General features: G+C 48.1%; 1 protein-coding gene across 3 annotated transcripts in view; it reads left to right on the forward strand.

Moving 5' to 3' along the window:
* The window catches only part of OCA2 (OCA2 melanosomal transmembrane protein), a 353285-nt gene that overhangs the window by 72272 nt on the left and 256146 nt on the right, over positions 1-24867 (forward strand). For all 3 annotated transcript variants that reach the window (NM_001131493.2, XM_054531033.1, XM_054531034.1), the window contains 6 exon segments: positions 3644-3832; positions 6793-6850; positions 9100-9172; positions 13095-13255; positions 15457-15539; positions 16715-16868. In NM_001131493.2, the coding sequence (NP_001124965.2) occupies positions 3644-3832; positions 6793-6850; positions 9100-9172; positions 13095-13255; positions 15457-15539; positions 16715-16868 (718 nt within the window).

Here is a 24867-nt window from a genome sequence, read left to right on the forward strand (position 1 = left end):
ATGCTCCAAACATTCTGCAATGCACAGGACACCCCCATCACAAAGAATTATCCAGCACAAATGTCAGTAGTGACGAAGTTGAGAAACCCTGTATATGTGTTTCACAAGAAAACTCAATTTCCTGCAAACTTGCAGGTCCTTTTTGGGCACAAATCAGGGTGGTTCTGGAATTGCCTGAGGAGAGCTGCCCTGGAGGGTAAGTTACAGATGCTTCCTTCTTGGATGAAGGGCCTTGGGCCAGGTCTGCAGCCTCAATCTTCTTTTCTTTCTGCAGACAAACTGCCAGAAGCCTGAGCTGCCTGCTCCATGTTTCCTGGCTCCTTGCACATCACAAACTTGGTGACATTGTCACTGTCAATCTGAAATAATAAAAAATATCAGAACCCAGTTTAAAATTATTTATTCAAGCACAAAGCTGAGGATAGCCATTTGGGAAACACAGAATCCAAAGGAATGGGATCAGTGCTCCAAAGCTGAAAAGTTAAGGTCTGATTCTTATCCATATAAGCAGAAAACAAAGAAATGTAGAAGGACTACATTTTCCATACATGGCTGGTTTATGAGTTACAACAATTTGATTAGTTACAGCTTCCCCCCACCCCAATTTAAGAGTATATTTGACATTCCATGTTAGACAATGTGATAGTCATGAGGTCTTTGTGTGAGAGAAGAGAGAAGAAAGAAGAAGTTAATCTGTCAATGAAGATCAACAGTGAAGAGGGAAGGGGTCTTCTCTCGTGCCCGGTAGTCTTTTACAACATTTTACAAAACAATGTAGGTAAGGAAAAAGGCAAATCTAGAATCAGAGAAAAGAAGGCCACAGCTGCCTCTTATGTGACTCATCCCATAATCACATTCTTTTAAGACTCAAAATAATTTAAAGTTTCAACAGCTTTGATTTTGAATCACCTATTTGCACATCATGGATTCTCCTTTCCCTGCCCACTGATGGTGTGTACCTGCATTGACAGGCGGGCTGCTGTGTCTCCTTCACTCACCTCTGAGCTTCCGAGGAGCTGCCTCCTCTCTCCCCAGCCCAGTCTGCAGCCAGGGTAGGGAGCAGGGCTTCGCACTTTAGGGGTGCTTGCATGCCATGTGCATTGCTGTCCTCAGCCTCCAAATACTCCTGCTCGCGGGATTTGCATGGTATGCAGGCATCTGGATTTATCATTTTTCAGTGCAGGGATGATTTGTTCACATGAAGCCCTTGACTAGAGGAAACTCCTTCCCTCTTTGGCTCTCCAGGCAGTCAGTCCTACTCCTGTCAAGGGCATTCAAATGTCACTTCCTTTGAGGACCCTTAGTTGTCTCTGCCCCACCCACCAAGAGTCAGTGCTTCTCCTGTGCTCTCAAACACTACATTCATGCCCTTACTTCCAAACTAGCCCTTGTGCTATCTATGGTTATGTCAGCCAGCCTGTCCCCTCTTCGTCGTACATCCTGGCACCTAGTACAGTCCCTGCCACCAGCCCCTCAGTGACTGGATGGGTAAGGAGTGTAAGCTGAGGCACTTCCACTGACCCAGCTGCTTCAAGCTTCTGTACTGGCGGATAACTTCATTCTCCTCCATTGCTCCTAATCAATAACTTTTAAGACAAAAACTTTACACACCTATTCCCTTAATGCTTTCTCTTGAATTACTTGGTAATTGTGAAGGCCTGTGACATTTTAGAACTTGTAATTCATTGGGAAACCATTAATGTGTAAGCATTTTTTCTGGCATGTGGAGCAGAGACACGCCCTGGGAGGCTGAGCTGGGTCTCATGTCACAAAAACCATTTCAAGGGAGTAGAACATGGGTCAGCTTTGCTTACAAAACGTTTTCCTTTTCTCTTTTTGCATGAAGCTAATTAAGGTATTGGTGGTAGGAATGTCTTTTTCATGCTTTACTTTTATCAGCTTTATTTTGTTGCAGTTTTAATTTGATCAAATGGCTTATTAGGATAATATCCATTGATTTACATATTTTCAGAAGTATTCTTTTAAGGGTGTTGAGAGCAGGAATGTATGGTACAAAGGTCAGAGCATGCCTTGTATCTGAACTGACAACTAGTAGCCACTCTTCACAGATAGTTATTTACATTTAAATTAATTAAAATTAAAAATTCACTTCTTCAGTTGCACTAGCCACACTTCAAGTGACAAATAGCACATGTGGCTGCCATATTGGACAGGGATGCGAACATTTCTATCACCACAGAACGTTCTATTGCACAGCACTGCTCTAGAAGGCAATGACATTAACTTGCTTTCCTCTGTCTTCTTATAAGAAAAGGTTTTTTATTTTTGTTCCAATTTTGTTACAGTTGTGTTTTTTTCAGCAGTTGGTGTGATATTATTTCTCACACACCTGAGCATTTTCCAGTCACAAAATTGATAGGATTATCAACTATTTTCACAGTCATGTGTTATCTTGTTACACATTGGTTATACACAGCCTAATTGGCATCTCTGGGCTTCTCCTTCTGAATAAACATTTTTTCCTTGTGAACCACTTCTAAAGCAGTCATAAGTGTTTAGGAGAATCACAATGCCCCATTGAGTTAGCTCCATTCTAGTGTATCACAGATCACATCTGTTAACGTCAGTATTGTGATCCCATGTGCATTCTATATGATACATGAAAATTCTGGCTTTTGGTACAACCTTTTAAGAGTCAAGTGCATCTAAACTGAAGGAACTGATCAGAAGGTCAGGGATTCAACCAAAAGTAAATGGATGCTTTGTACAGTGGCTCATGACTATAATCCCAGCCCTTTGGGAGGCCAAGGCAGTCAGATCACTTGAGGTCAGGAGTTCGAGACTAGCCTGGCCAACATGATGAAACCCCAGCTCTACTAAAAATACAAAAATTAGTTGGGCGTGGTGGTGCGTGCCTGTAAGCCCAGCTACTGGGGAGGCTGAGGCAGGAGAATCGCTTGAACCTGGGAGGCAGAGGTTGCAGTGAGCTGAAATTGCGCCACTGCACTCTAGCCTGGGTGACAGAGCAAGACTCTGTCTCAAAAAACAAAACAAAACAACAACAACAAAAATCCCAAAAGTAAATGGATGTGTTTTCAAGTAATTCTGAGAAAAGTTTATGATTCCCCTTGAGTCATCTAGATATAGGCCCCATTTTTGGCCTGTATAGTCAGGTACGAATGTTCCCTCTTCCTGCTCATGCTTCTGTGGATGTTGTGTGGGAAGCCAGGTAGGCCACCTTCCCTACAGCTCCACTGCAGAAAGAGATCCACACAGAGGAGGAAAAACTGACACCACTCACCCTGGACAAGTCTCGCAGATCTAGGTATTGACTACTGGAGCGCGTGCAGTGAAAAAGCAAACACTGAAATCAGCGGGAACTGGTCTGAGCCAGAAACAGCTTTCTTGGAAAGTCCCAAACTCAGAAAAAGCTGGTTTCTTGAAGGCCCACAATTCATTCTAAAGACTTTAGTGACTCCAGAAAATTTCCTTTGACCTAAGTGTTCCGTGAGGTCACAAAAAAAAACCATTCCCACCAGTATGAGAGCGCACCACTGTCTGTGGTCCTTTGAAAGGCCAGGGTTGATTCGGTGCCATTTCACACAGTCAGAACTCAGAGGAAAGCTTGCTTTGCAGCCATTACTATTTCAGGAGAGATAACCACACCTCTCTTGCTTTCCAGGTCACGGTGCATACCTGTTTACCATTCAGAGTTCATCACTGCTGAAGAGTCTTGGGAAGACAGCTCTGCTGACTGGGAGCCAAGATACCTGCTAAGCAGGGAGGTGTCTGGTCTGTCTGCATCTGCCTCCTCCGAGAAGGGAGACCTTCTGGACAGCCCGCACATCCGACTCCGTCTTTCCAAGCTGAGGTAGGCGGACTTGGGGTGCCCACCCTGGCAGCAGCGGCGGCCGCACATCGCGTCCTGCGTGCCCCCTCCATCTTTCAAACCAGCAGCGTGAAGAAGAGGATGAGTTTTGTCTCATCTGGCCAGGCTGCACTTTTCCTCCAAGGTGATTTATTTTTACCTGAGCCTAGGGAGACATTTAAGACGGCCTGCAAATCATGCAGCGCCGGAGAGAACAAACCTAAATGATTGACACAGTACACTCCTCTCCTTCCTGCTTGTGTGGCTGGGGTCTTCATGGCCATTAGGTTTGCAAATAGGATCTGTTTGCTTCAGGCGTCCCCGTGGCGTTTTGGAATTTGATACACCTTTGTAGTTATTGACTAAGGAGTGGGTCTGGCCCAGCGCACAGCCTGAGGGGTGCGGTTCCCTCCTGTGCTGTGGACTCCAGAAACCTTGTTAAGGCTGGAAACATTTTAGAACTTACAATCCGTTGGAAAACCATTAATGTGTAAGCATTTGTCCGGGGCACACGGAGCACAGAGCCATGCTTGGGGAAGCAGAGTTGCATAGAGAAAGCGGATGGTGCACATGCCTACGGGAGCAGTGGGTGGGGAGGAGATGCGCATGCGTAGGGGGACGGCGGGCGTGGGAGTGGGAATACGCATGCGTGTGTAGGCCTAGGGCGCGCATGCGTGGGAGGCCGAGGGTGCGCGCGGGCAGTAGCGCTCTCACCTTACTGGCCTGTTTATCTGATAGGTTTCTTCCCATGCGCCCGTTCATTTGAAAGGGTTCTTTTGAGAGGCACATGTTTGAAAGCATCATTTCCAGGACAGAACAAGGTTTGGGAGCCGGGACCAGTGGGCTTCCATTCTGGATCCGACCTGACGTCGCTGAGCGCCCATTGCAGGGCCTTGCCTGGCCACGGGACTGTACCCTGTCGCGCGATGCCCTCCTGGCTCTGTGGCCTCTCATGGGCCTACACTAAGATAATATGTGTGAAAGCCCTAGAGAAGTGAGAAAACACTACTCAGTCATCAAATATTAGCGTCACCGTGTCTCCGTGTGTGGGGACCAGTTTTTTCTGAAGATGCTCACGGTTGGTTGGAAGTGTACCCGCCTGCACGCTCCAAGTGCACCTCCCGGGGTGCGAAGAGGCCCGCCTCAGACTCCCTGTGGTGCGTAGAGATCCGCTAACCTATACATCTTTCCAACAATCCTGGGAGGTACACGGAGGGTACCTCAAGGAGGGTAAGGCTTTTGCCCAAGGCCACACTGAGCCAAGCCAAGGGGCAGGGATTCAACCCTAGATCCCCCACATCGCTGCTTGAGATGGAGCTGTCTCTTCCCACTGTGACTCTCAACTGCCTGTAGCTTCTTCCTGATGAGAAGAAGGGGTCTCAGTCCCCCTCATGGGTGCAATAAACATTTGGCCAGTGAATCGTCTATGAGATTATGAGTTGAGTGAAATTGTGTGAGTGGGGTTCTGGCACCATGGGTCAACAAGATGGCGAACGCTGACACTGTTCATGCCTTTTCCCAGCTGGATGGGTAACCATTCCTGAGGATGCCGTGTCCTCAGCTGTCCCACAACATGGAAAAATAGAATCAAGTACATTTGAGACTTTTGCATTCAGTACTTGTTTTATCTTCTATGATTCATGGAATATTTGCCTTTGAGCTTGCCACTGAACTAAAAGACGTTAGCGCCATTCTTTATAACATGTCTAAAAAGTACCATGCGTGATCAGTGAAGAATCTTGTAAAAAACCTTTTATTTTGGGTTGTCAGCTCTGCTGCAGATGTCAGTTACGTAGAAAGAAATTTGTATTTAGAATAGCTCAATTAATGCTTCATGCTTTAAAAAGAAATGTCATTTTGATTCCTATTTAAGTAGGAGCTGTTGAATCATAATTGGGAAGCGTGAACTGATTATTCATCAAATTCATTAAATCTAAGAGAATGCAAAACAAGATTTTACCATTTTCAAAGGATCAGAAAGAAGGTTTTCAAAGACAGATGAAACTTAACTAAGTGAGGAGAGTATTGAAAAGATGTTCCAACATACAGTTTCTTATTTCATTCTACACACATACATCAAGCATGGGCTATGTACTAGCATCCTTCCATGTGTGGGGACAAAGCAAAAACGCTCTAGTGCCTGCCCTCACGGAGCAGCCGGTGGGAGAGCACAACCTGGACTGGGTGGTGATGGTGCCATTGGGCAATGGGGTCTGGCTGCTGAGTGAGCAGAGATGGGCATGACAGGAAGACTGCAGTCAGGGAGCATCCTGGCAGGCAAAGGCCCTGTGGTCCGGTCTGGGAGCAGCAAGGATGTTGGTGGGACGGAAGGGCAGCAGAGTGCAGGCCAGGCCCAGGTTCACATAGGGCCTGGGGGTCATGGTTAAGAAATGGGTAATGGTAAGGGGGCCAGAATGGCTTTGGAAGTCCTTGGTAGGGGCTGAGTGTGTGGCTTGATGGTTAATTAAGTTATTGCCTAGGGAATTCTTAAGAGACTGCTGGTACAACCAGTAATGGCATAGCAATTTCTTTCTTATTTGTTTTTGTATTTGATGATCAAATCTGTATTCCTACCTTTCAGAAAACTTAGGGGAAAATAATTGATAAATATGAATCAGAGAGACAAGATAAGGCATTCAGTTTACTTTTTTTCCAGGAAACGGGAGCCTTTAAACAGCTATCAAAAAGTCTCAAATCTTGAACTTTAGTTTCCCCAACAACAGGCTATGTGCAAACACTTTGGTTAACTTTGTTCTCCTCTGGAACCTCCACCATGCCTCTTTGAATGGGGCTGTAGGTTTACTGGTCACTGATATGAGGGTGTTCTCCCTCATATCACGTTATGGAAAGAATTCAAAACACATGCTTTGAGATGGAAGTTACTCAAGGCTGCAGAAAAGTGTCTGAGTCTGGGCAACAGGACTGCTGCCCTTGCCAGTAAGACCCTACCTTTTCTCTTGCAGGCGCTGTGTGCAGTGGCTGAAAGTCACGGGCCTGTTTGTCTTTGTGGTGCTGTGTTCTGTGAGTATCGTAGCTGCCCCAGCACGACTGTTGGGTCAGTGGAAGCCCTGTATGCCTTTGGCTGTATAGCAGGGGGAACCTGAGGTGTGGGGCTCAGTGCCTGGCCCTCTTCACCTGATTCTCTGACTGTCTTTGGAGGAGATGCTGAGGGTTGTGGGGCAGCAGGCTAAGGGGGTCGAGGGCCGCAGCTGTGCTCCTCTGCTGTGGTCCCAGTCACACGGCAGAAGCCGGGCAGCATGGTGTTGCCATATGGAAGGCCGGGTAGCTGGCTGTGGGGCTCCCTTCCCCTCGAGTGGCTTACCACTTCCCTGTTCAGCCCTGGACAGTAGCACTCTTCATGTGTGTTGGGACACATCTGGAGATCGTGGATAGCCCAGAGTGTCTCAGTGCCCCTTTGAGATTGTGCCCTGGGCCTCTGCCCAGCGGTGAGTGTTGAAGCTCTGAGGTTTGCCTCCTCTGGGGAGGTGTCTCTGATTTTATTTGCCCAGACATCTCCATCCTTTCAAATACATGAACATTCACAACAGACTCATTCTGGAGCCAAACCAACGTGAGATGCCCTTGTAGGGAACAGGGTGTGGGAACAAGGGGAGGCGAGGGCTGCTCTGGTGAGCCCATGGCAGTGGGTGGTGCTATTCTTCATTGGAGGGGTCCCAGCAGATGGACCCATCAGCGGAAAGGCACAGGAGCAGGGAGCCAGAGCTGCAGAGACACCTCTGTGCCCTCCGAGGCGACAGTCACAGGTCCCACTGCCAGCCTTGGTGTGCTTTGTGGCCTGATGTAGCCTGAGCCAGGGTCACATAGCGGCACTCAAAATACATTTGCCCAATGAGTGGGTGTGTGGTCTTCTGTCTGGTTGTGTGTCTGTCTGTGTGCAGGTGGGTGTATGGTCTCCTGTCTGTGGCTGTGTGTCTTCGTGTCTGCACATGGGTGTGTGGTCCCCTGTGCCTGCTCTATGTCTGTGTGTGTGCACCAGTGTGAGCTGTGTAGGTTGTGTGTGGTCCCCTGTGCCTGCTCTATGTCTGTGTGTGCACCTGTGTGAGCTGTGTAGGTTGTGGTCAGTGACCATGATAGGTTGTGCCTGTGCTTTGCGGAGTTGTTTTGGGTGGGTGCCACTTTTGAGTGTTGCTCTAAGATGGTGTGCATGGGCAGTTGTTGGGAGACCACAGTGGGTGGTAGGTGCTGCTGTGATGGGGGTGTGACTGTGGTTGTGGGCAAGGGTGGGTCTGAGCTGTGTTCCATGATGTGCACCACCTTGGGGGGTGTGCTCTCCCATGCAGCCTGCCCTGGTGACAGGGTCCCCTGTGCGTGAGATGTGTGGCGGTTGCTGGCTGTTTCGTGACCTGCACGCGTGGCATGTGTGATGTGGCTCTGTGTGCGTGCAGGAATGTCTGTGGCCCTGGGTCCACTCTCAGCTGCGACATGAGGACAGCAGGGTGGTGTACGAAGTCAGTGCTGATTGCATTGAGCTGAGTACAGTCAACTTCTTAATAACCAACCCATGAGGGAGGAGATCTGTGACCCAGAGAAAGGAAACCTATGCTAGAAATGGAAAACCAATTACACTGAGCTCTGAAAGCATCACGATTTGATATTTTTGGCTACCAATTTGCTTCCCCACTTCCTACTCACATGAATGTGTGTTTCTGAAGCCCCGCTGCTCAGCAGGGCCTGGCAGGTGCTCTGGGATTTCAAAGGAACCGGGGAGGGTGGGCCAGGTCTCCCCTGGTCCCCAAGAGCTGACCTGAGCTCTGTGTCCAGTCTTCAGCCTTCTTCTGTGAGATGGAGTTTAGGTGATTTGTGGAGATATCCAAAATAGAATTTGAGGAATGATTTGAACTTCTATAATCTCATGTTATCATCAGTTTAATTTACTTTTTGATGTTGTGTAAGGTGCTTTGCAAATTTCACAAACACCTGCTACCACAAACACATGCTCTAAGCATCACAGGGGTCATATTCCTTTATTGTGCCTTGTGAGAAAACCACATTTATCCTTCTTTGATGATTTAATTTTATGGCCAGGCATTTAATCCTTAAATTTGGCAGATATCAATAATCAGGGCCCATTGTAGCTGAACACTGTAATGAATCAGAATATTATAATATTTAAGACAAAGCTATTCAGAGTAAGCTGGCTCGTACTGGATACACACAGTAGCCCCATCATCACATCCGTTTTCAACATGATTTATACCTTACTGCTCTCATGCCACACCTCTGTCATTCAACGTTTCTGATTGTTACAGATTTTGTTCAGCCTATATCCGGATCAAGGAAAGCTCTGGCAGCTGTTGGCCTTGTCACCGCTGGAGAACTACTGTATCCAAAATCCACTCTGAGATGGCCAGCCGCCTGGCTGAGATCTGAAACGCAAGGAGACACTCGCAGACGGTTGTGACCGCTGCTGAAGGCCACGGCACAGGCCATTACCATTCTCACCCACTCGAATTTTGTTTCTCCAGGATGTTTGTTGAGAGATGGAGTCTCAGGACAGAGGGGTGGGGAGCTCCAGGGAGACAGTGGCGGGGTTGGTGGTGGAGCTCTCTGAGTGAGGAAGGGGGACAGCAGGGCACATTCCAGCCAGGACCTGGCTTTCCCTAGGTCCCGGATACTCCTTTCCTCCCCCATCTCTTTTGCATTCAGCATGACCCATCTTCCAGTCCCTGCCGTCCTGGCTGTGTCACCTTGCTCTGATGACTGCTGTGGCACCTCCTACTGTGCTTGCTCTGGCCTTCTTGCATGCCTCAGAATTTTTAGTTAGAAGTCATACACATCCTGTAGGATAGTAGATACAGAGGCCAGTGGTGTTCAAGCTTGGAGATGAGCATGCCTTGACTTCTGCAGGCATTAGTTGGAGGGTTCATGTAAATCTAACGAGAATCTGGCTGTGTTGAGGTTTGCGGTTGCTGTGGCAACCTGCGGTGCACTAGACACTCAGAATTACCGGGCGCCCTGCCAGCTGTCTACCAGACCTTGCTCTATGCCCACCCTCCCACGGGGGTAAGAGCTACTTTTTCCCCTCCTACTTTCTCTTAGCTGCAGGAATTCCCACTGCGCCCTCTGGCTGCCAGCTTAGATGCACTTCCCAAGCAAATGAAGGCCTTTGCTCCTTAGGGGAGATAGAGGCAGCGGGAGAGGGTGAAGCTTGGCATCACTGGGGGATACCTTCCCAGGATCTTCCCCAGGCTTCCTGTCTCCCTGGGGAGCGTCCGCTGGGGTTCCTGGAGGAAAAGCCTGCAAGAAGATGTGAACACCTCCGTCTGTGGCTCTCAGAGGCTCCCACGCTCATGCGAGCCCACACTTGACCTTGAGCAATGTCTACATTTTCTGGCTGAATCCTGCCTGATTCCGAAGTGTGGGGCTGGCACCTGTCCCAGGGAAGCCGCCTCTCCCTACAGTCACCTGTTTCGCTCTAGGTTTCAGGCGAGTTGTTTCTGCTGCAGCCTCATTCTGGGATCAGGAGTGGGCGGTTGACTGATGTCTGCCCAGCCTTTTCTGGGTGAAAGGGTGGGAGGGCTGCTTCCCAGCTCTGCAGCCGGGGTCCAGAGCCTCTTTTGGAATGGACATGATCATTAAGGTGTCTGTGCATGAAGGCCCCTGAAGCCACCGGTGCTGCTAGGGCGGCAGGCATCCGTGGAGCGTCCTGGAGAGGTGGGACCCTCCGATGGAGTGCTCTGATCAGGCCAAATATTTTTTGATGATGATTATTTAAAAAGGAATTAATTCAGTTAGCTAAATGGCAAGATGTTTTTTTCTTTAGTCTACTTGATAGCCTCAGTGAACTGAAATTTTAGGAAACTGGCCTGCTTTGCTTGCAGTTGCTGTAATCTGTTGCATAGTCTTGGTTTTTGTAGTCCTTCCAGCAGTCTCACTACATCTTCCCAGGACACCCTCTCCTTAGCCGGCTACCTGTCCAGCAGGGCACCAGTAGCCTTCCAGAAAGGCCTGGCACTTGAGGCTTTCTGATGAGCCGGGGGCGCACTGGTCACGGTTTGTGCTTCCCTCTGCTCAGTGGACGGAGGCACCCACAGTTTTAGAAGCACTCCACTTCCACTGGGGTCAGGGCGGTGCTGATGTCAGCTGAGCACGTGTGCACGTGTTTGTATTTTCTTCATCACTTTAAAACCGTGCCTGAGCTGTAGTTAAAGTATCTCCATGTGAGAGAAACGAAGAGCTGTGTGATGTTGACAGACTTTGTTTCTCATTCTTGTGCCTCGACCTCTGCATTACTTCCCCAGGATGAAGAAAGCCAAGACTTGCCCTGTGTTCCTGGCCCCCCTCATGAAGTTCCCAGGACACGCCACCCTCCTGGGCAGGACTTCCCCACAGTGGGAAGGGGAGATAGAGCAACCGGCTGCCAGACTGACCCAGGAACCTGAAGGGGGAGGCTGGATCCTGTCCAGAAACCGTCCTCAGTGGGACTCAGGCAGGAGGGGGAGATTTCGGGGAACACTGGCACCAAACCTGATCAGTCAGTAGAGATCCCAGGCGAGCACAGCAGCTTAGGGCACTAAGATGAGATGATAGCCTCCGCCCTCTGTTCATCCCACCCAGGCCCCAGCGTGCCCCCTTTATTCTAAGGCATTTTGCTGAGCTCCTTCTCGAGCAGCCTGAGTGCACCAGGCCCCACGCAGGACCCCACAGCCTGAGTCCCTCCCAGCAGGGGGCAGGCTGGCCTGCCTTTCTTGGCAGGGGGTGGGGATGGGTGGGGGCGGGGAGCTGTCTCGCCTGCTCCCTGTGTGGCCTTAGAATTTGGATGAAGAGGGAGAGAGAGCCTGGGAGAGATGAAGGCCGCAGCGGGGAAGAAGGGTGCTGCATCCTCCAGCGCGATGAGTCACCGGCCACGACGAGGGTGATTTGAGCCTCCAGCGGGCTCCTTGGAAAAGGGCAGTGTTCCCAGGGATTAACCACAGTTTCCGGCAACTCACGGACCCTCTTGAAAGACCCTGAGCTTTGTGAAAGCTGCAGGCCTGAGGCCTGCCTGGGGAGGAGGGGAAGCCAGCTGGACCCCGCCTCCCACAAGGTGATTCCCAGAGAAAGGGCATGCAGTGTAGGTGTGAGGTAGGAGGGGCCTTGGGCTGGTTGGAAAGGCCCACAGCAATGTCCTCAGGGCTGTCCTCTGAGCAAGGAGCTCCGAGGCCTCCTCCCGGCCCTCTGGCTTGCCCTGTGGAGGAGCCTGGGTGAAGGACACCGGGGGTGTCTGCTGTGAGGGGAGGAGCTTCTGGAGAAAGCACCACTCTCCTTTAGCCGGTGAATAGCAAAGCCACCTTTCTTTCGGAACCTCAGTGTCTCCCGCAGCAGCCAGGCAGTGTCGGTTCAGTAGATGCAGGGTCTATTTCAGAAGTCTGTAATTGTAGCACCTGAAGTTCTTTGTCCCTGCATTGTTGTCTGAGGGAGGCCTGTCAGAGGCTCCCAGCAAACTTCTACAAGCAGGTCAGTTAAGGGCGCCCTCCTTGTCTCCCGCTCTCCCTTCTCTTTCTCCCTCCCTTCCTACTCTTCTTTGCTGCCTCCTTTCCTGTCTCCTCTCCCTTTCTCTCTCTCTCCCTTCTCCCCATTCTCCCTATTTTCTCCCTCCCTCTTTCCCCATCCCTTTCATTCTCTCCTTTTTCCCATGTGATATATTTTTGTATCACACCCAGTGCTGCATCCTGGGCTCTCAGAGGACGTGGAGGAGACTGTGATTCAGAGGGGAGGAGAAAACAGTTTCCCCGCCCTGCTAGCTTCTCCAACCAGGGCCCTGCAGATTAGATATGAAGGACAGGTTAACAAGAAAAAGGCATACTCATGTATTTCATATAAGCGTTGCCTGACAAGAAACAGCTGAGCTTGGTGTTTTGATGCTAGGTTTGATGAAGAGTAGAGTCGTGAAAGGTGTGATAGGACGAGAGCACATGAGCAAGCGCAGGAAACGAGCCGGGAGGGGCCCTGGCGAGGCTTGTCCATTCAGGTCCCTCTTGGCCTCCCTCCATCTTTGGAGCTAAGGATGCACCCTTTCCCTGGTGTGGGGGGCATCTCTCACATGAGGGTCACGACGATCTGCTTCAGGGGAGTTAGGTCTTGAATGAGGGCTGAGATGTGGGTAATGAGAAAGGCAGGAAGATTGTGTTGATGGCCAAGGGCATGGGGCACCTGGGGAAACGCATTTCTTCATGCACTGTCAGAGGAGGGTGTGCGTCTGGTGGGCGGCGGGGACATGGGGTTCCTCCTGCCTGCCTTGTGGTTCTCCTTGACACTCTCCGAGCCGTGAACCTCAGCAGCCACGTGGACTCCACGCTGCTGCAGGTGGACCTGGCAGGGGCCCTAGTGGCCAGCGGGCCGAGTCGTCCTGGGAGGGAAGAGCACATCGTGGTGGAGCTGACCCAGGCTGACACTTTGGGCTCCAGGTGGCGGCGGCCACAGCAGGTTATGCTGACAATTTATTTGAAAGGAATTGTGAAATCTCATTTCATCTCATAATAAATTGTGTTTCCTCTTGAATGGATTTGATGGGGAGCCACAGGTGAGGACACCATTCTTAGTCAATTCATTGGCTCTTCTTATCTTTTGCTTTGTCTTTGAAATTCTCTTTTTACCATTTCTCTATTTATGAAACTCTTGCCATTTCAGTAAAATCAGGCTTGCAAGTTCTTTATTCAAAACCGTTTTGTTGGGCCATTCAGGAAACATACATTTGAAATGAAAAAACTTTTTTTTTTTTTTTTGGTGTTGTTAAAGTGCAGTTAAGTTCGGGCCTTACGTCATGGTTCAGAAGACACTTCCACAGCACAGTTACTGTGCTTGTGGACACCTGCTAAGACGGTGCCTAAGTTCTGAGCTGCTGTATCTTTGTAGGTCTGTGCTCAGCCTTGTCTCTGAGCCTTGTCAAGCCTTCATTCACATCCTGCAAAGGCAGCTAGGAAGCGGTGGTTGTCATGGCAGCCCAGAGCCCAGAGTCCAGAGGCAGGGCTCCTTCCATGCAAGCCTGACTCCCCCGAGCCCTGGCCTCGGAGACTTCACTGGATTATCACGGTGACTTCTGCATGGAAGTCATAGCCCTGGTTCATGGATGTTCCCTGTTATAACCAGTAGAAGCAAACCGCGCCCATGCACAGGCTGTGTCACCTACAATGGAGCATCTGAAGAATGAATGCACCCTCACCTTTTCCTGCCTTGTAGAGCACAGTCCACAGAGCAAAGGTCTCATTATGAACTAGCATGCAGTGTCCTGGACCATGGCTGATGCAACACCAATGTTCTGAACCGGCTGCCCTGGCCAGGGTCTTAGGATGTCAACTTGGTTCCCCATGTGAAAAGCACAGCCCTCTGGCAAGGGGCTCCTTGGTGATGAGCAATGACCTTTGCCCTCTGACCTGGGCCTTGCATGGAGAAGGGCAGGACCTTACACAGTCTGCGGTCTCGCTGCCTCCCCAGCACTTGCATATTAGTAACCCAGATTAAATGATCTGTATGGCACCTCCCTGCTCTCTTGGGGTGGCCCTTCCTAACATGCTGATGCACCCAAAATGCCCACAGGCAAATCCAGCCCCAGAAACATGGGAAACCCAAGAGATCTTTATTAAAGGATTTTTCCCCCCAGACACGCTCTTTGCAAACACTGATGTACCTAAAAGAACTCCTGTTCTCTCATGCGTGTGCTTCTTTGCTTTGACCAGTTTCAGAGATCCTGTTTTCAGTGTCCTTTGTGATTTGTGGGCGAGACTTGCATCTTCCCATTGAGGGTCCCCCTCCCTCCCCAGGCTGCCTCCCCAGCTGATCACTCTCCTGCACCCCAGGGGCAAGAACATGCAAGGCAGGGAGTGAAGCTATACTCTGGGGCCCTTCCTTGCAGGGGCTCCTGTGCACAGGGGTGTGGAAGGTTTGCTGGAGGTATGTTTGTTGCCTCCAGGTTGCAAGCAGTTGCAGAACCAGTTCTCAGGACTCAGAGTGCTCAGAAGAGTTCTCCAAGTCTCTAGTAACTTGTAGTGATTCATTTTTTAAATTAAAAAAAATTTATGTTAAAAAATTTTTAGAGTCGGGGGTCTCACTCTGTTGCCCAGGCTGGGGTGTAGTGGTATGATCTCAGCTCGCTGTAACTTTGGACTTCTGGGCTCACGGGATCCTCCTGCCTCAGCCCCTAAGTGCCTGGGACCACAGGCACATGCCACCAGGCCTGGCTAATTTTTAAAATTTTTTTGTGCAGACGGGGGTCTTGCTCTGTTGCCCAGGCTGATCTTGAACTCTTGGCCTCAAGTGATCCTCCCACCTTGGCCTCCCAAAGTGTTGGGATTACAGGAGTGAGCCAGCATGTCTGGGTGTGATTTGTTTTTCTCGTATTAAATCACTGTTTACTTCTATGCCTTTTGTACTTTCGTATACTAATTCTGCATTTTTTCTTTTGAATCCTTTTTCTTAAACAAAGCTCTCCAGATTGTGGAAATTCCCAGCTCCAACCACCTGCACTAGCTCCTAACATCAGAGATGTGAGAGCTCAAATGAAGATGCTCTCCTGTTTCTTTCTTTCTCCTTTTCTTTTTTGAAACAAATACCTAGACTGAGCAGTGCCAGATCCCAGATGGTGTCTCAGGTGAAAAGCCTCACCATAACTTATGCTTTGGCTTATACAGGTCACTCACAACTGGACAGTGTATTTAAATCCGAGGAGAAGTGAGCACTCAGTGATGAGCAGGACCTTTGAGGTACTGACCAGGTGAGTTCTCAGTGAGTGAGGTGTTGGGGCAGGCTTTCTGGGACACGTGCATTTAAAGGAGTCTGACCTACAGAACACTGAGTTTCGGCCCACACAGCACCAGGTCAGCATGTGGCTTGGACATGGCGCTCATGCTGGGTAGACAGTGAGCTCAAAGGCTGTGGGAGGGCATTGTAGCTGTGGGTGTCAGGACATAAGAGGGTTGACTGAAGAAGTCAGTTTGAAACAAATGGTATTTTTTGGTTGATGTTCTAGTTTCATTAATGTGAAGCTGTACAGTGGCGAATTCTAGGAAATTTAGGATTCTTCTTCCTTACCTAATGCTGCTTCATATTCAATCGGTACTCTTGGTTGGTGTGTTAGACAGCTAAGGCTGCCGTATCATAGTACTACACACTGGGTGGCTTAAATATCAGACATTTACCTTGTAATTCTAGAGGCTGGAAGTCTGAGGTCAAGGTGTCGACAGGGTCCGTTTCTCCCAAGACCTCTCCTCTGGCTTACAGGTGGCCATCCCTCTATGCCTGTCTTCTGGTCTCTCCGTGTATGGACGCCCATCCTACTGGATTAGGCGTCATCCCCATAACCTCATTTAGCATCCCTCACCTTGTTAAAGACCCCACCTCTACCTACAGTCCCATTTGGAGGTACTCGGGGTTAGGACTTCAACATAGGGATTGTTTTTGGAGGAAGGGGACACAATTCAGCCCATAAAACGTATTGACTGAACTTGAAAAAACGCTTCAGTGTCCGCCACAGACCTGTGGTCACTTGCAGGCTTCTCGTCTGTAGTGCGTCTCCCCACTCTCAGGGACTGGAGTTCAAATAGCTGGCTTTGCTCTTAGTTAGCAGGTAAACTGGTCGGGTATGTTGGGGAGGAGGAAGAGCCAGTTCAATGGCTGGCGTCTTCTGTGCATGCGCCTACTCACTGTTCATTGTTGGGTGGCGTCACACGGAGGCCGAGGGGCCTGCTTGGACCAGTCGGGCTTGGCTGCAGGGAGGCTGCGTCCTATGTCTCACGCCGCTGGCCTGTGCTCACTGCTCTTCCAGCTGTGAGATTGGGCGTTGGGCTGAATTGTTCCATTTGGACTCTGGTTAATGCCATGGCTGATACAGAGGGGAGGTCCCCTAACAGTTGACCTTGTGAACAGTAAGGTCATTGTTTCCTTCTGCAGAGAGACAGTGTCCATCAGCATCCGGGCCTCCCTCCAGCAGACCCAGGTTGTCCCTCTTTTGATGGCTCATCAGTACCTCCGCGGAAGTGTAGAAGCCCAGGTGACCATCGCGACGGCCATCCTCGCGGGCGTCTACGCGCTGATCATATTTGAGGTAACTTTCACACCTGCTCCCCCAATCTGTCTGGGCCCACAGTCAGGGAGGCTTGAGACCCGCAAGACACTCTGGATGGGCTCAGTCCTGACTCCTTAATCAAACTGGACTAGCGTCATCATTCCTAAAGATTAGTGTGTCCCTCTCTCTAGGTAGAAAGGGAACCATACGGGAATATTTGCTGAATCTTGGCAACTGATGTGAGAAAGATGGATTTTAGGAGCAGAAATGTAGCTGAGAAAACAGAATGTGCATACGATTTTCTACTCTCTCTCCGTTGTTCACTCCAAGTGTGACCTTGAGGGAACAAGAGTCACAGTCTCCTCTGAGACTCACAGTCTGCACCTGTGTGATGGGTGCACTCATTTGCGCCCACCCGCACCCTGGGATTGTGTGTGTGAGGGGACACAGATGGCCTGGGGCTGTGTGCCTGGAGGGATTATCTGATTATCTGTTCTGTCTATCAACTTGGCTCATGGACATTTCCACATGTGATCTTAAGTCCGGTCAATGTGATGTTTCTGGGAAGTTCTAAGTGTGACTATGCCTTCAACAGCACAAAGCAACGTGCAGACCCTTTCTGGGCTGGGCAGGTCCATTGTTGATTTAACTATGAAATCAAACTTACCCACAACACAGACAGGAGCCTGGAAGGTCGGAGCCTGGAAGGTCGGTGCATGACGTGACCGTTAGAGGCGCGTCCTAGTGAGCTTGGGATAGGTCTGAGAAATACCTGGGGATGTTGAGGAGATGGCAGGCTGGAGGAGTGGCCAGGAAAGTTCCAGAACTTTGCTTGTGGTTGTTGAGTCCACCTGCTGAGGTGGGCTCAACAGTAAGTTGAGCCCTTACCTGTCTAACAAGGGCCACTCACAGGATTAATTGTTATCTCTTACGTCTCTTCAGTTCTAGAACAGTTTTGTTCCCTCCATTTTCTATCCATTTTCTTTTAAATCAGTATTACTGTTGTTTCATGGTTCCCGTGACTACCCTGTGATTTGACACAGGAACTCGCGGGCTTAGGGGCAGCTGTCCTCTGGGCTGGGGTTTATTGCCATGCCCGGCAGTGGAAACCTGCTGAGCCTGGAGCAACCCAGGAGTGGGCTTCTGAAAGGTCTCCTCTCCTGGGAGGGCCCACACAGAGCATGCCCCTTCCTCCAACAGCCAGAGACAGCCATGTGCAGTGTTTCTGCCCCGGGCAGCCTGTTGGAGACTGAGTTTTTGTGGGGGCCGGTTGGATGGTCACCCTCAGCTTACCAAGATCCCGACTCCCAGAAGGCAAGCAGGTGTACACCATTTATAAATCACATTTTATACAGTCTGGGCATGCAGGTAATACAGCAGAACACACTGCCCCAGGCCCACAAGACAGCCTTCTCTTTGGTGATGAGGGAATAGTCTGGAAGCTTAGTACCCAGAAGTCAGCCAAGGGCCCTTCTAAAGGTGACGTCCTCAGGCTAGGTGAAGTCTTTACTGCACCACCATCTAGTTGACAAATCCTATTCTGTTGTTCTGTAGAATATTCTATACCCCGATTCAGCTGCTGGGTTCCTCATGGGATTAATTAGCTGCTCTTATTGCTTAGTTGCAATAATTCCAGAGTCCAAAGATTAGTTTTCTTATTTTTTTTTTTTCAGTTTTAAGACCAGGATCTATTTTGAGTTAGTTTTATTATTATTATTTTTTTCTTTGAGACAAGGTTTCAGTCTGTCACCCTGGCTGGAGTGCAGTAGCATGATCACAGCTCACTGCAGCCTCAACTCCTGGGCTCAAGTGATCCTCCTGCCTTGGTCTCCCGAGTAGCTGGGACTACAGGCATGCAATACCATACTTGGCCAAGTTTTAAAATTCTTTTTGTAGAATCAGGGTCTTGCTATGTTGCCCAGGCTGGTCTTGAATTCCTGGCCTCAAGAGATTCTCCTGCTTTGGCTTCTTAAAGTGCTGAGATTACCGGTGTGAGTGACTGTGCCAGGCCTTGAGTTATTTCTTGAATTTGTGTGAGAGTTTTAAGTGAAGGTTCATTTTTAAACCTACGGCTGTCCAATTGGGCCAGCATCATTTATCGACAAGACTATCCCTCCTCAGTTGACTTGCATTTGCTCCTTGGTTAAAAATTAATTGGACATATTTGTGGGGTATATCTCTGGGTTCTCTATTCTGTCCCATTGGTAATGTGTCTGTTCCTCCACCAGTACCACACTATCTTGATTACTGCAGGTATAAGTTTGGACACTGGGAAGAGTGATTCCTCACACTTATTTTTTTTTCCCAAAATTGTTCTGGCTATTCTGTGGCCGTTTGTTTTCCATATACATTTTCCCCTCTTCTTCCTCCAGCTTTATTGGAATAAAGTTACATTTCTATTTTCTAGGACTTCAGTTGCTTTTTCATGTGGTGCTTTGACATACACATTTTAGAATGGCCTTCTAGTCCCTAAACATAGTATTTATTTTGGTCTTCTTTGATTTTTTAAATAATTTTCATGATACTGATCTTGTACATCTTTTCTTAAATTTATACCTAAGTGTTTCCTTTTCTTTGGAGCAATTGTAAATGGTACTGTGTTTTTATTTTGATTTCTACCTATTTATTGTCAGTACATATAAATGCATTTTTCTGTGTATTAATCTTGTACCTTGTTGTTTTATTGAATTTACCTATTCTCAGAGTTTTTAAAAAATAAAATTATTGAGATTTCCTATGTAGACAATCATGTCATTTGCAATGAGGACAGTTTTATTTCTTCTTTTTCCAATCTGTATGTCTTTAATTTCCTTTTCTTGCCTTACTGCAGTGGCTAGAATGGGAATGGTAAGACTGGCATTGTTCTCAATCCTAAAGGGAAAGCAGTCAGTCTTCACCATGAAGTATGATATTATTAGTTTTTTGTAGGTCCTCTTTATGAGACTGAGGAAATTCTTTTCCTAATGTACTAAGAGGGGTTTTTTGTTGTGTTTTTCTTTTCTTTCTCTCTCTCTCTTTTTTTTTTTAAACCATAATTGGGTGTTGAGTTTTGTCAGCATCTTTTCTGTGTCAATTGATGTGCTCATATGGTTTTTTTCATTAGCTGCTTGATATGGTGGATTACATTGATTTATTTTAGAATATTGGACTAGACTTGCATATCTGGAATAAATCCTTCCTTTCTAATGTGAGCATTTATTACTATAATTTTCCCTGTCAGCACTGCTGTAGCTGCATCTTACAGATTTTGATCTGTTGTGTTTTCAGTTTCAGTTAGTTCTCTCTAATTCTTAAGTTTCCCTGAGACTTCTACTTTGACCCATAGATTATTTAGATGTGTGTTGTTTAAATTCTAGATATTATAGATTTTCCTGTTGTCTTTCTATTACTAAATTACAGTTTGATTCACTTATAGAGAACTTACACTATATTTAATCCTTTAAATTTGTTGACTTTGTGTGTGTGTGTGTGTGTGTGTGTGTGTGTGACAGAATCTCGCTCTGTTGCCCAGGCTGGAGTGCGATGTCGCAATCTCAGCTCACTGCAACCTCCGCCTTGTGGTTTCAAATGATTCCCCTGCCTCAGCCTCCCAAGTAGCTGAGACCACAGGTGCACACCATCATGCCTGGCTACTTTTTGTGTTTTTAGTAGAGACGGGCTTTTGCCATGTTGGCCAGGCTGGTCATGAACTCCTGGCTTCAAGTGATCTGCCTGCCTCGGTCTCCCAAAGTGCTGGGATTACAGATGTGAGCCACTGTGCCCGGGCATTGTTGACTTTTTTTTAAATGACCCAGGTTTATGGTCTATCTTGATGAATATTCTGTGGGCTTAAAGTAATATGATTTTTCCTTTCCTATAATACTAGTGTAACTTGCAAATATAAATTTTTTATAGGTAGTCTAAGCAACAACTTGTGAAAACCCAACACTGTCTTTTTGTTGTGTCTGTAACTTGATGTGGAAGGTAGAGAAGGCTGCAGGGGTGCTAAAGGAATAGTATGTTCTACCTTATGTTTCTGTGACTTCTGTGTGTCCAGAACTCCCTAGGGGAAGGTCCACATTATGAGGGGAGGGCTGGATGCAATCGCCAGCCCTGTGGGCTCTCCAGCAGTGGAGCCAACATTGCATTATTCCTGGGATCTACTCTAGGGGTAGAATTTGCCTTGGGCAATGACTCAGAAGTTGTCTTGTTTCAGGCAAGCCTGCTTCCCCAGAACTGGAGGTCTCTAGATTCTGCAGGCAGGCATGCTTAGGCTGTGCCACTGCTGTCTGCATCCTGCTCCACTCAGGGGAGTCTTGGGGTGGCTTGCAGATGCCCCTGCCTGTCCTCCCAATCTGCTGCTGCCAGCTGCTCCCCAGATGCTGACACTGTTGCCTCAGGCTATGGCCTCCTCCCTGATCCCTTCTCATCTGCTCTGTTTGAAATGTTTGTTTTTTGGTGCCGAAAAGAGATAGCACTTGAACATAAATTTAATTTCCTCAGCAAGGCCATTTTTATACTTTCTGCAGAAAGGGTACACTCGCCAGTAGTTTTGCCACGAGAGTACACCGAACAAAGGAGACGGGGTCATTTATAACCTGACGCGTCCACCTTACTGCTGTGTCTGGTTTCCATTGGCTAGAACAGGACCTCACATTTTGTATTTGTTTTGATTGGCTAGCAACCTAGAACTTTTTAAAAGAGGCAAAGGCAGAGGAGAACAAAGGAAGGAGGAAGTAACTCGTAGAATGCTGAGAAAGGTAAAAACAAACACCTTTAAATAAGGAAGAGGAACAGGCTATGAGCTAATGCTTGCTTGGACTAGTATAAGCATGCCAGGACAAATATTTAGGCTAAATTGTGGGAGCTAAGAACATAAAGTACATTGATTTCTTTATTACGGCTAGCAGATATTTAAGAATGTTTGCACAGGTCTTTGAATAAATTTTGCTTCTAAGAGAAGCTACTATTTATTTCTAATGAGATGGGGAGGAAAGTCTTTGAAGAGGAAACTACTCTACTTTTTACATGCTTTGTCGTGGGTGCTCCATCTCACTTATTATGTCTGTTGTTGGTTGCTTTTGTTCAGTGTTGATTCCCAGTGCCTTGGACACTGCCTGGCATACAGCAAGTGCTCAATAAATATTAAACAAATGTTTCCAGAGCATCTTCAGATATTTGAGACAGGTGCTAAGGTCCTCTGGGTCTGGTCTAACTTGGCTCCTGCGTGGGGGGCACTTTCCACCCCTGACTTTGTGCCCAGTGACCCATGGGTGACTGAATGGGAACAAAGGATCAGCCAGGGTTCCCTTAGGTCTTTTAATAGCTTGATGGGATGAAATTATTTCAGGAAATACCTTGGGTTATTTATACTTCTGGTCCTACAGATAATCATCCTGATTGGCACTTTCTTGCCTGAGGATTTGGGGTTGTATCTTTCATCCTTGTACAGTAGTTCTTTTTTTTTTTTTGAGACGGAGTCTCGCCCAGGCTGGAGTGCAATAGTGCGATCTCGGCTCACTGCAACCTCCACCTCCCGGGTTCAAGCAATTCTCCTGCCTCAGCTTCCCAAGTATCTGGGATTACAGGTGCGAGCCACCACCCTCGGCTAATTTTTTGTATCTTTAGTAGAGATGGGGTTTCACCATGTTGGCCAGGCTGGTCTCGAACTCCTGGCCTCGTGATCTGCCTGCCTTGGCCTCCCAAAGTGCTGGGATTACAGGTGTGAGCCACCATGCCCGGCCCATCCTTGTAAAGTAGTTCTTGTTGAAAGTCCCAAAGAACATAGTTGGAACAATCCTCCTAACTCTTGCACTTTGCATCTATAATAGGGCTCTGGGAGATTTCCCACTGCAGCATTCTAAAAATTCCATTATCAGAGCTAAGGCTTCTATGCCCTTATACTGTATAAAATTATATTAAAATAGTTCTGACACAGTCTTAATGAACAATATTTCACAACATAAATGAGACAGTGCATTTTCTCCATGTTGGTCTTTCATCCAACCCCTGGTATTATGTTTTAAGAAGGATTGCCACCACGGCTCCTTTCTGCTGGAAACAAGCGGGCCCTTTCTTTCCCTTCACCCACTTTATGTAATTGTAGCAAAATGATGCAGCCTTTGTGTAACATCGTGTTTCATTGCTCTGGGTCCTTTCATATTTAATTTAGGAGTTCGTGTAGTGTTTGGTTTAAAAATTAACTGTGAAATTAAATTCAAGAGAGATGAATAGAGAACACCTTCCATCTTCCAGGGAGTCTCCATTTTAATTTACAGAAATGGGAAGCATATTTGGAGAGAGAAGAGCTGCATTTCAAAACCCAATGCACGTACCATAACACTGCAAACCTCCAAGTTAGGTTTTCCTAATTTCTGTTCTTATGATGCTCTGTAGGGCTGCAATTTCAATCTGTAGCCAATGGCTCTGCCCCCTCATTCATTTCTTTTTGTCTGCAAGCCTTTTCTTACTGCTGATTCATGGAACATATTGCATCCTGTAGCACTGGCAAACTTGCTCCATTACCTTGTTCCAGAGATAACTCTCCTTTTCTTTCTTGGAAAGGACTCCTTCAGAACTGCAGGAAAACTGGTGGATTATGTAATACACTCCCTCTGCTTAACACATAAACTGAATTGCAGAGATACTTTTGCAGTTGAAGGAGTTGGGATGGGACATAGCTCTTCTGGCCACTGGGCCATGCTACTCACATTTTTTTCTGGCAAGCTCACAATCCAGCATTTCTTCTCAAAGTGAGTAGCCACATCATTCCTTAGAAAAATGGCAAGTATTTTGCAGACTGCTTGAAGTAGGTGGACCCTTTCCAACCTTGTCTCCTGGATGGCTCTCTTTCACATGCCCTTGGCTGTTCCTGCACATGCAGTGAGTTCTGGAGCATGCTGTTGTTTGAAGCCAGATCCAATGAGAGGTGGGGGGTGGTGGGACAAAAGGAAGCCAGTGCAGGGAGGAGGGCCACAGTGAGTCTTGAGGGCTCCCACTTCAGAGAAAATGATGATGGTCATAACCACAGGAGCTAACGTGTGCGGAGGGGCCAGCCCTGTTCTGGGAATTCTCTGTGTTAATGGACAACCCCACAAACCCATGAGGCAGACTTTATCACCACCTCCATTTTATAGTTGAGGACATCAAGCACAGAGAAATCAGACCACTTGCCCAAAGTTCCCCAGTTGGCCATTGGCTGCCTTTGGAGTCCACATTTCTCACCAGGGTGTGGCACTTCTCAAGGAGATGGGAATTATCTGTAGCCAATGCTCAGAAGGCTGTGCAAGGTGAACAGATGTCTGTCATGCTCCTACGATGGGTCTGGCTCTGTGTTTTCATCATCTATGTTGATTCTGAAAAGGTGCAGTAGGCTGATTAATGACCACTTCCCCCAAGATGTCCACATCCTAACCCCCAGACCATTTGCATATGGGACCTCACATGGCAAAAGGGGCTTTGCAGAGTGATTATACCAATGACCTTGTGATGTAGAGACTATCTGGGTGAGCTCAGTGCGTCTTTACAAATGGAGAGCCCTCCCAGCTGTTGTCAGACGGAGATGTGACTATGGAATAAAGGGTCACAGAAGTGTGATGCGAGGGCTTGATTCACCGTTGATGGCTTCGAAGCTGGAAAAGAGGGGTCCTGTTCATGGGATTTGAGTGTTAGGGGAAGATGAGGGATGGATTCTCCCCTAGAGCCTGCAGAAGGAATGTGTTCCTGTGAGGCCTCGATGTAGGATGTAGCACACCTGCTGGATGTCTTACCTGCAGGACCGGAGGAGGGTGGGTTTGGTGACAGCAGCCTGGGAAACTCATACAGAAGGTCTCTGAAGGAGGTGTTGTGCTCCTGTTTTGCCAATGGAGACGTGAGCTTGGGGAGATGTGGGCTTGGGGAGACGGGGGCTTGGGAGGCGGTGAAGGCAGGGTTGAACCTAGGTTCAAGACACCCCCCAGCCCTTTCTGTGGAATCGCAGCCCCTTCCATGGAATCAGCCTCCTTCTGAGGAGGGGAAGTGGGGTTGCCGAGGACTGGCGGGCTAAACTGAGCTGAACTGA

This window comes from Pongo abelii, chromosome 16 (assembly GCF_028885655.2).
Source record: "Pongo abelii isolate AG06213 chromosome 16, NHGRI_mPonAbe1-v2.0_pri, whole genome shotgun sequence".
Classification (NCBI taxonomy): Eukaryota; Metazoa; Chordata; class Mammalia; order Primates; family Hominidae; genus Pongo; species Pongo abelii.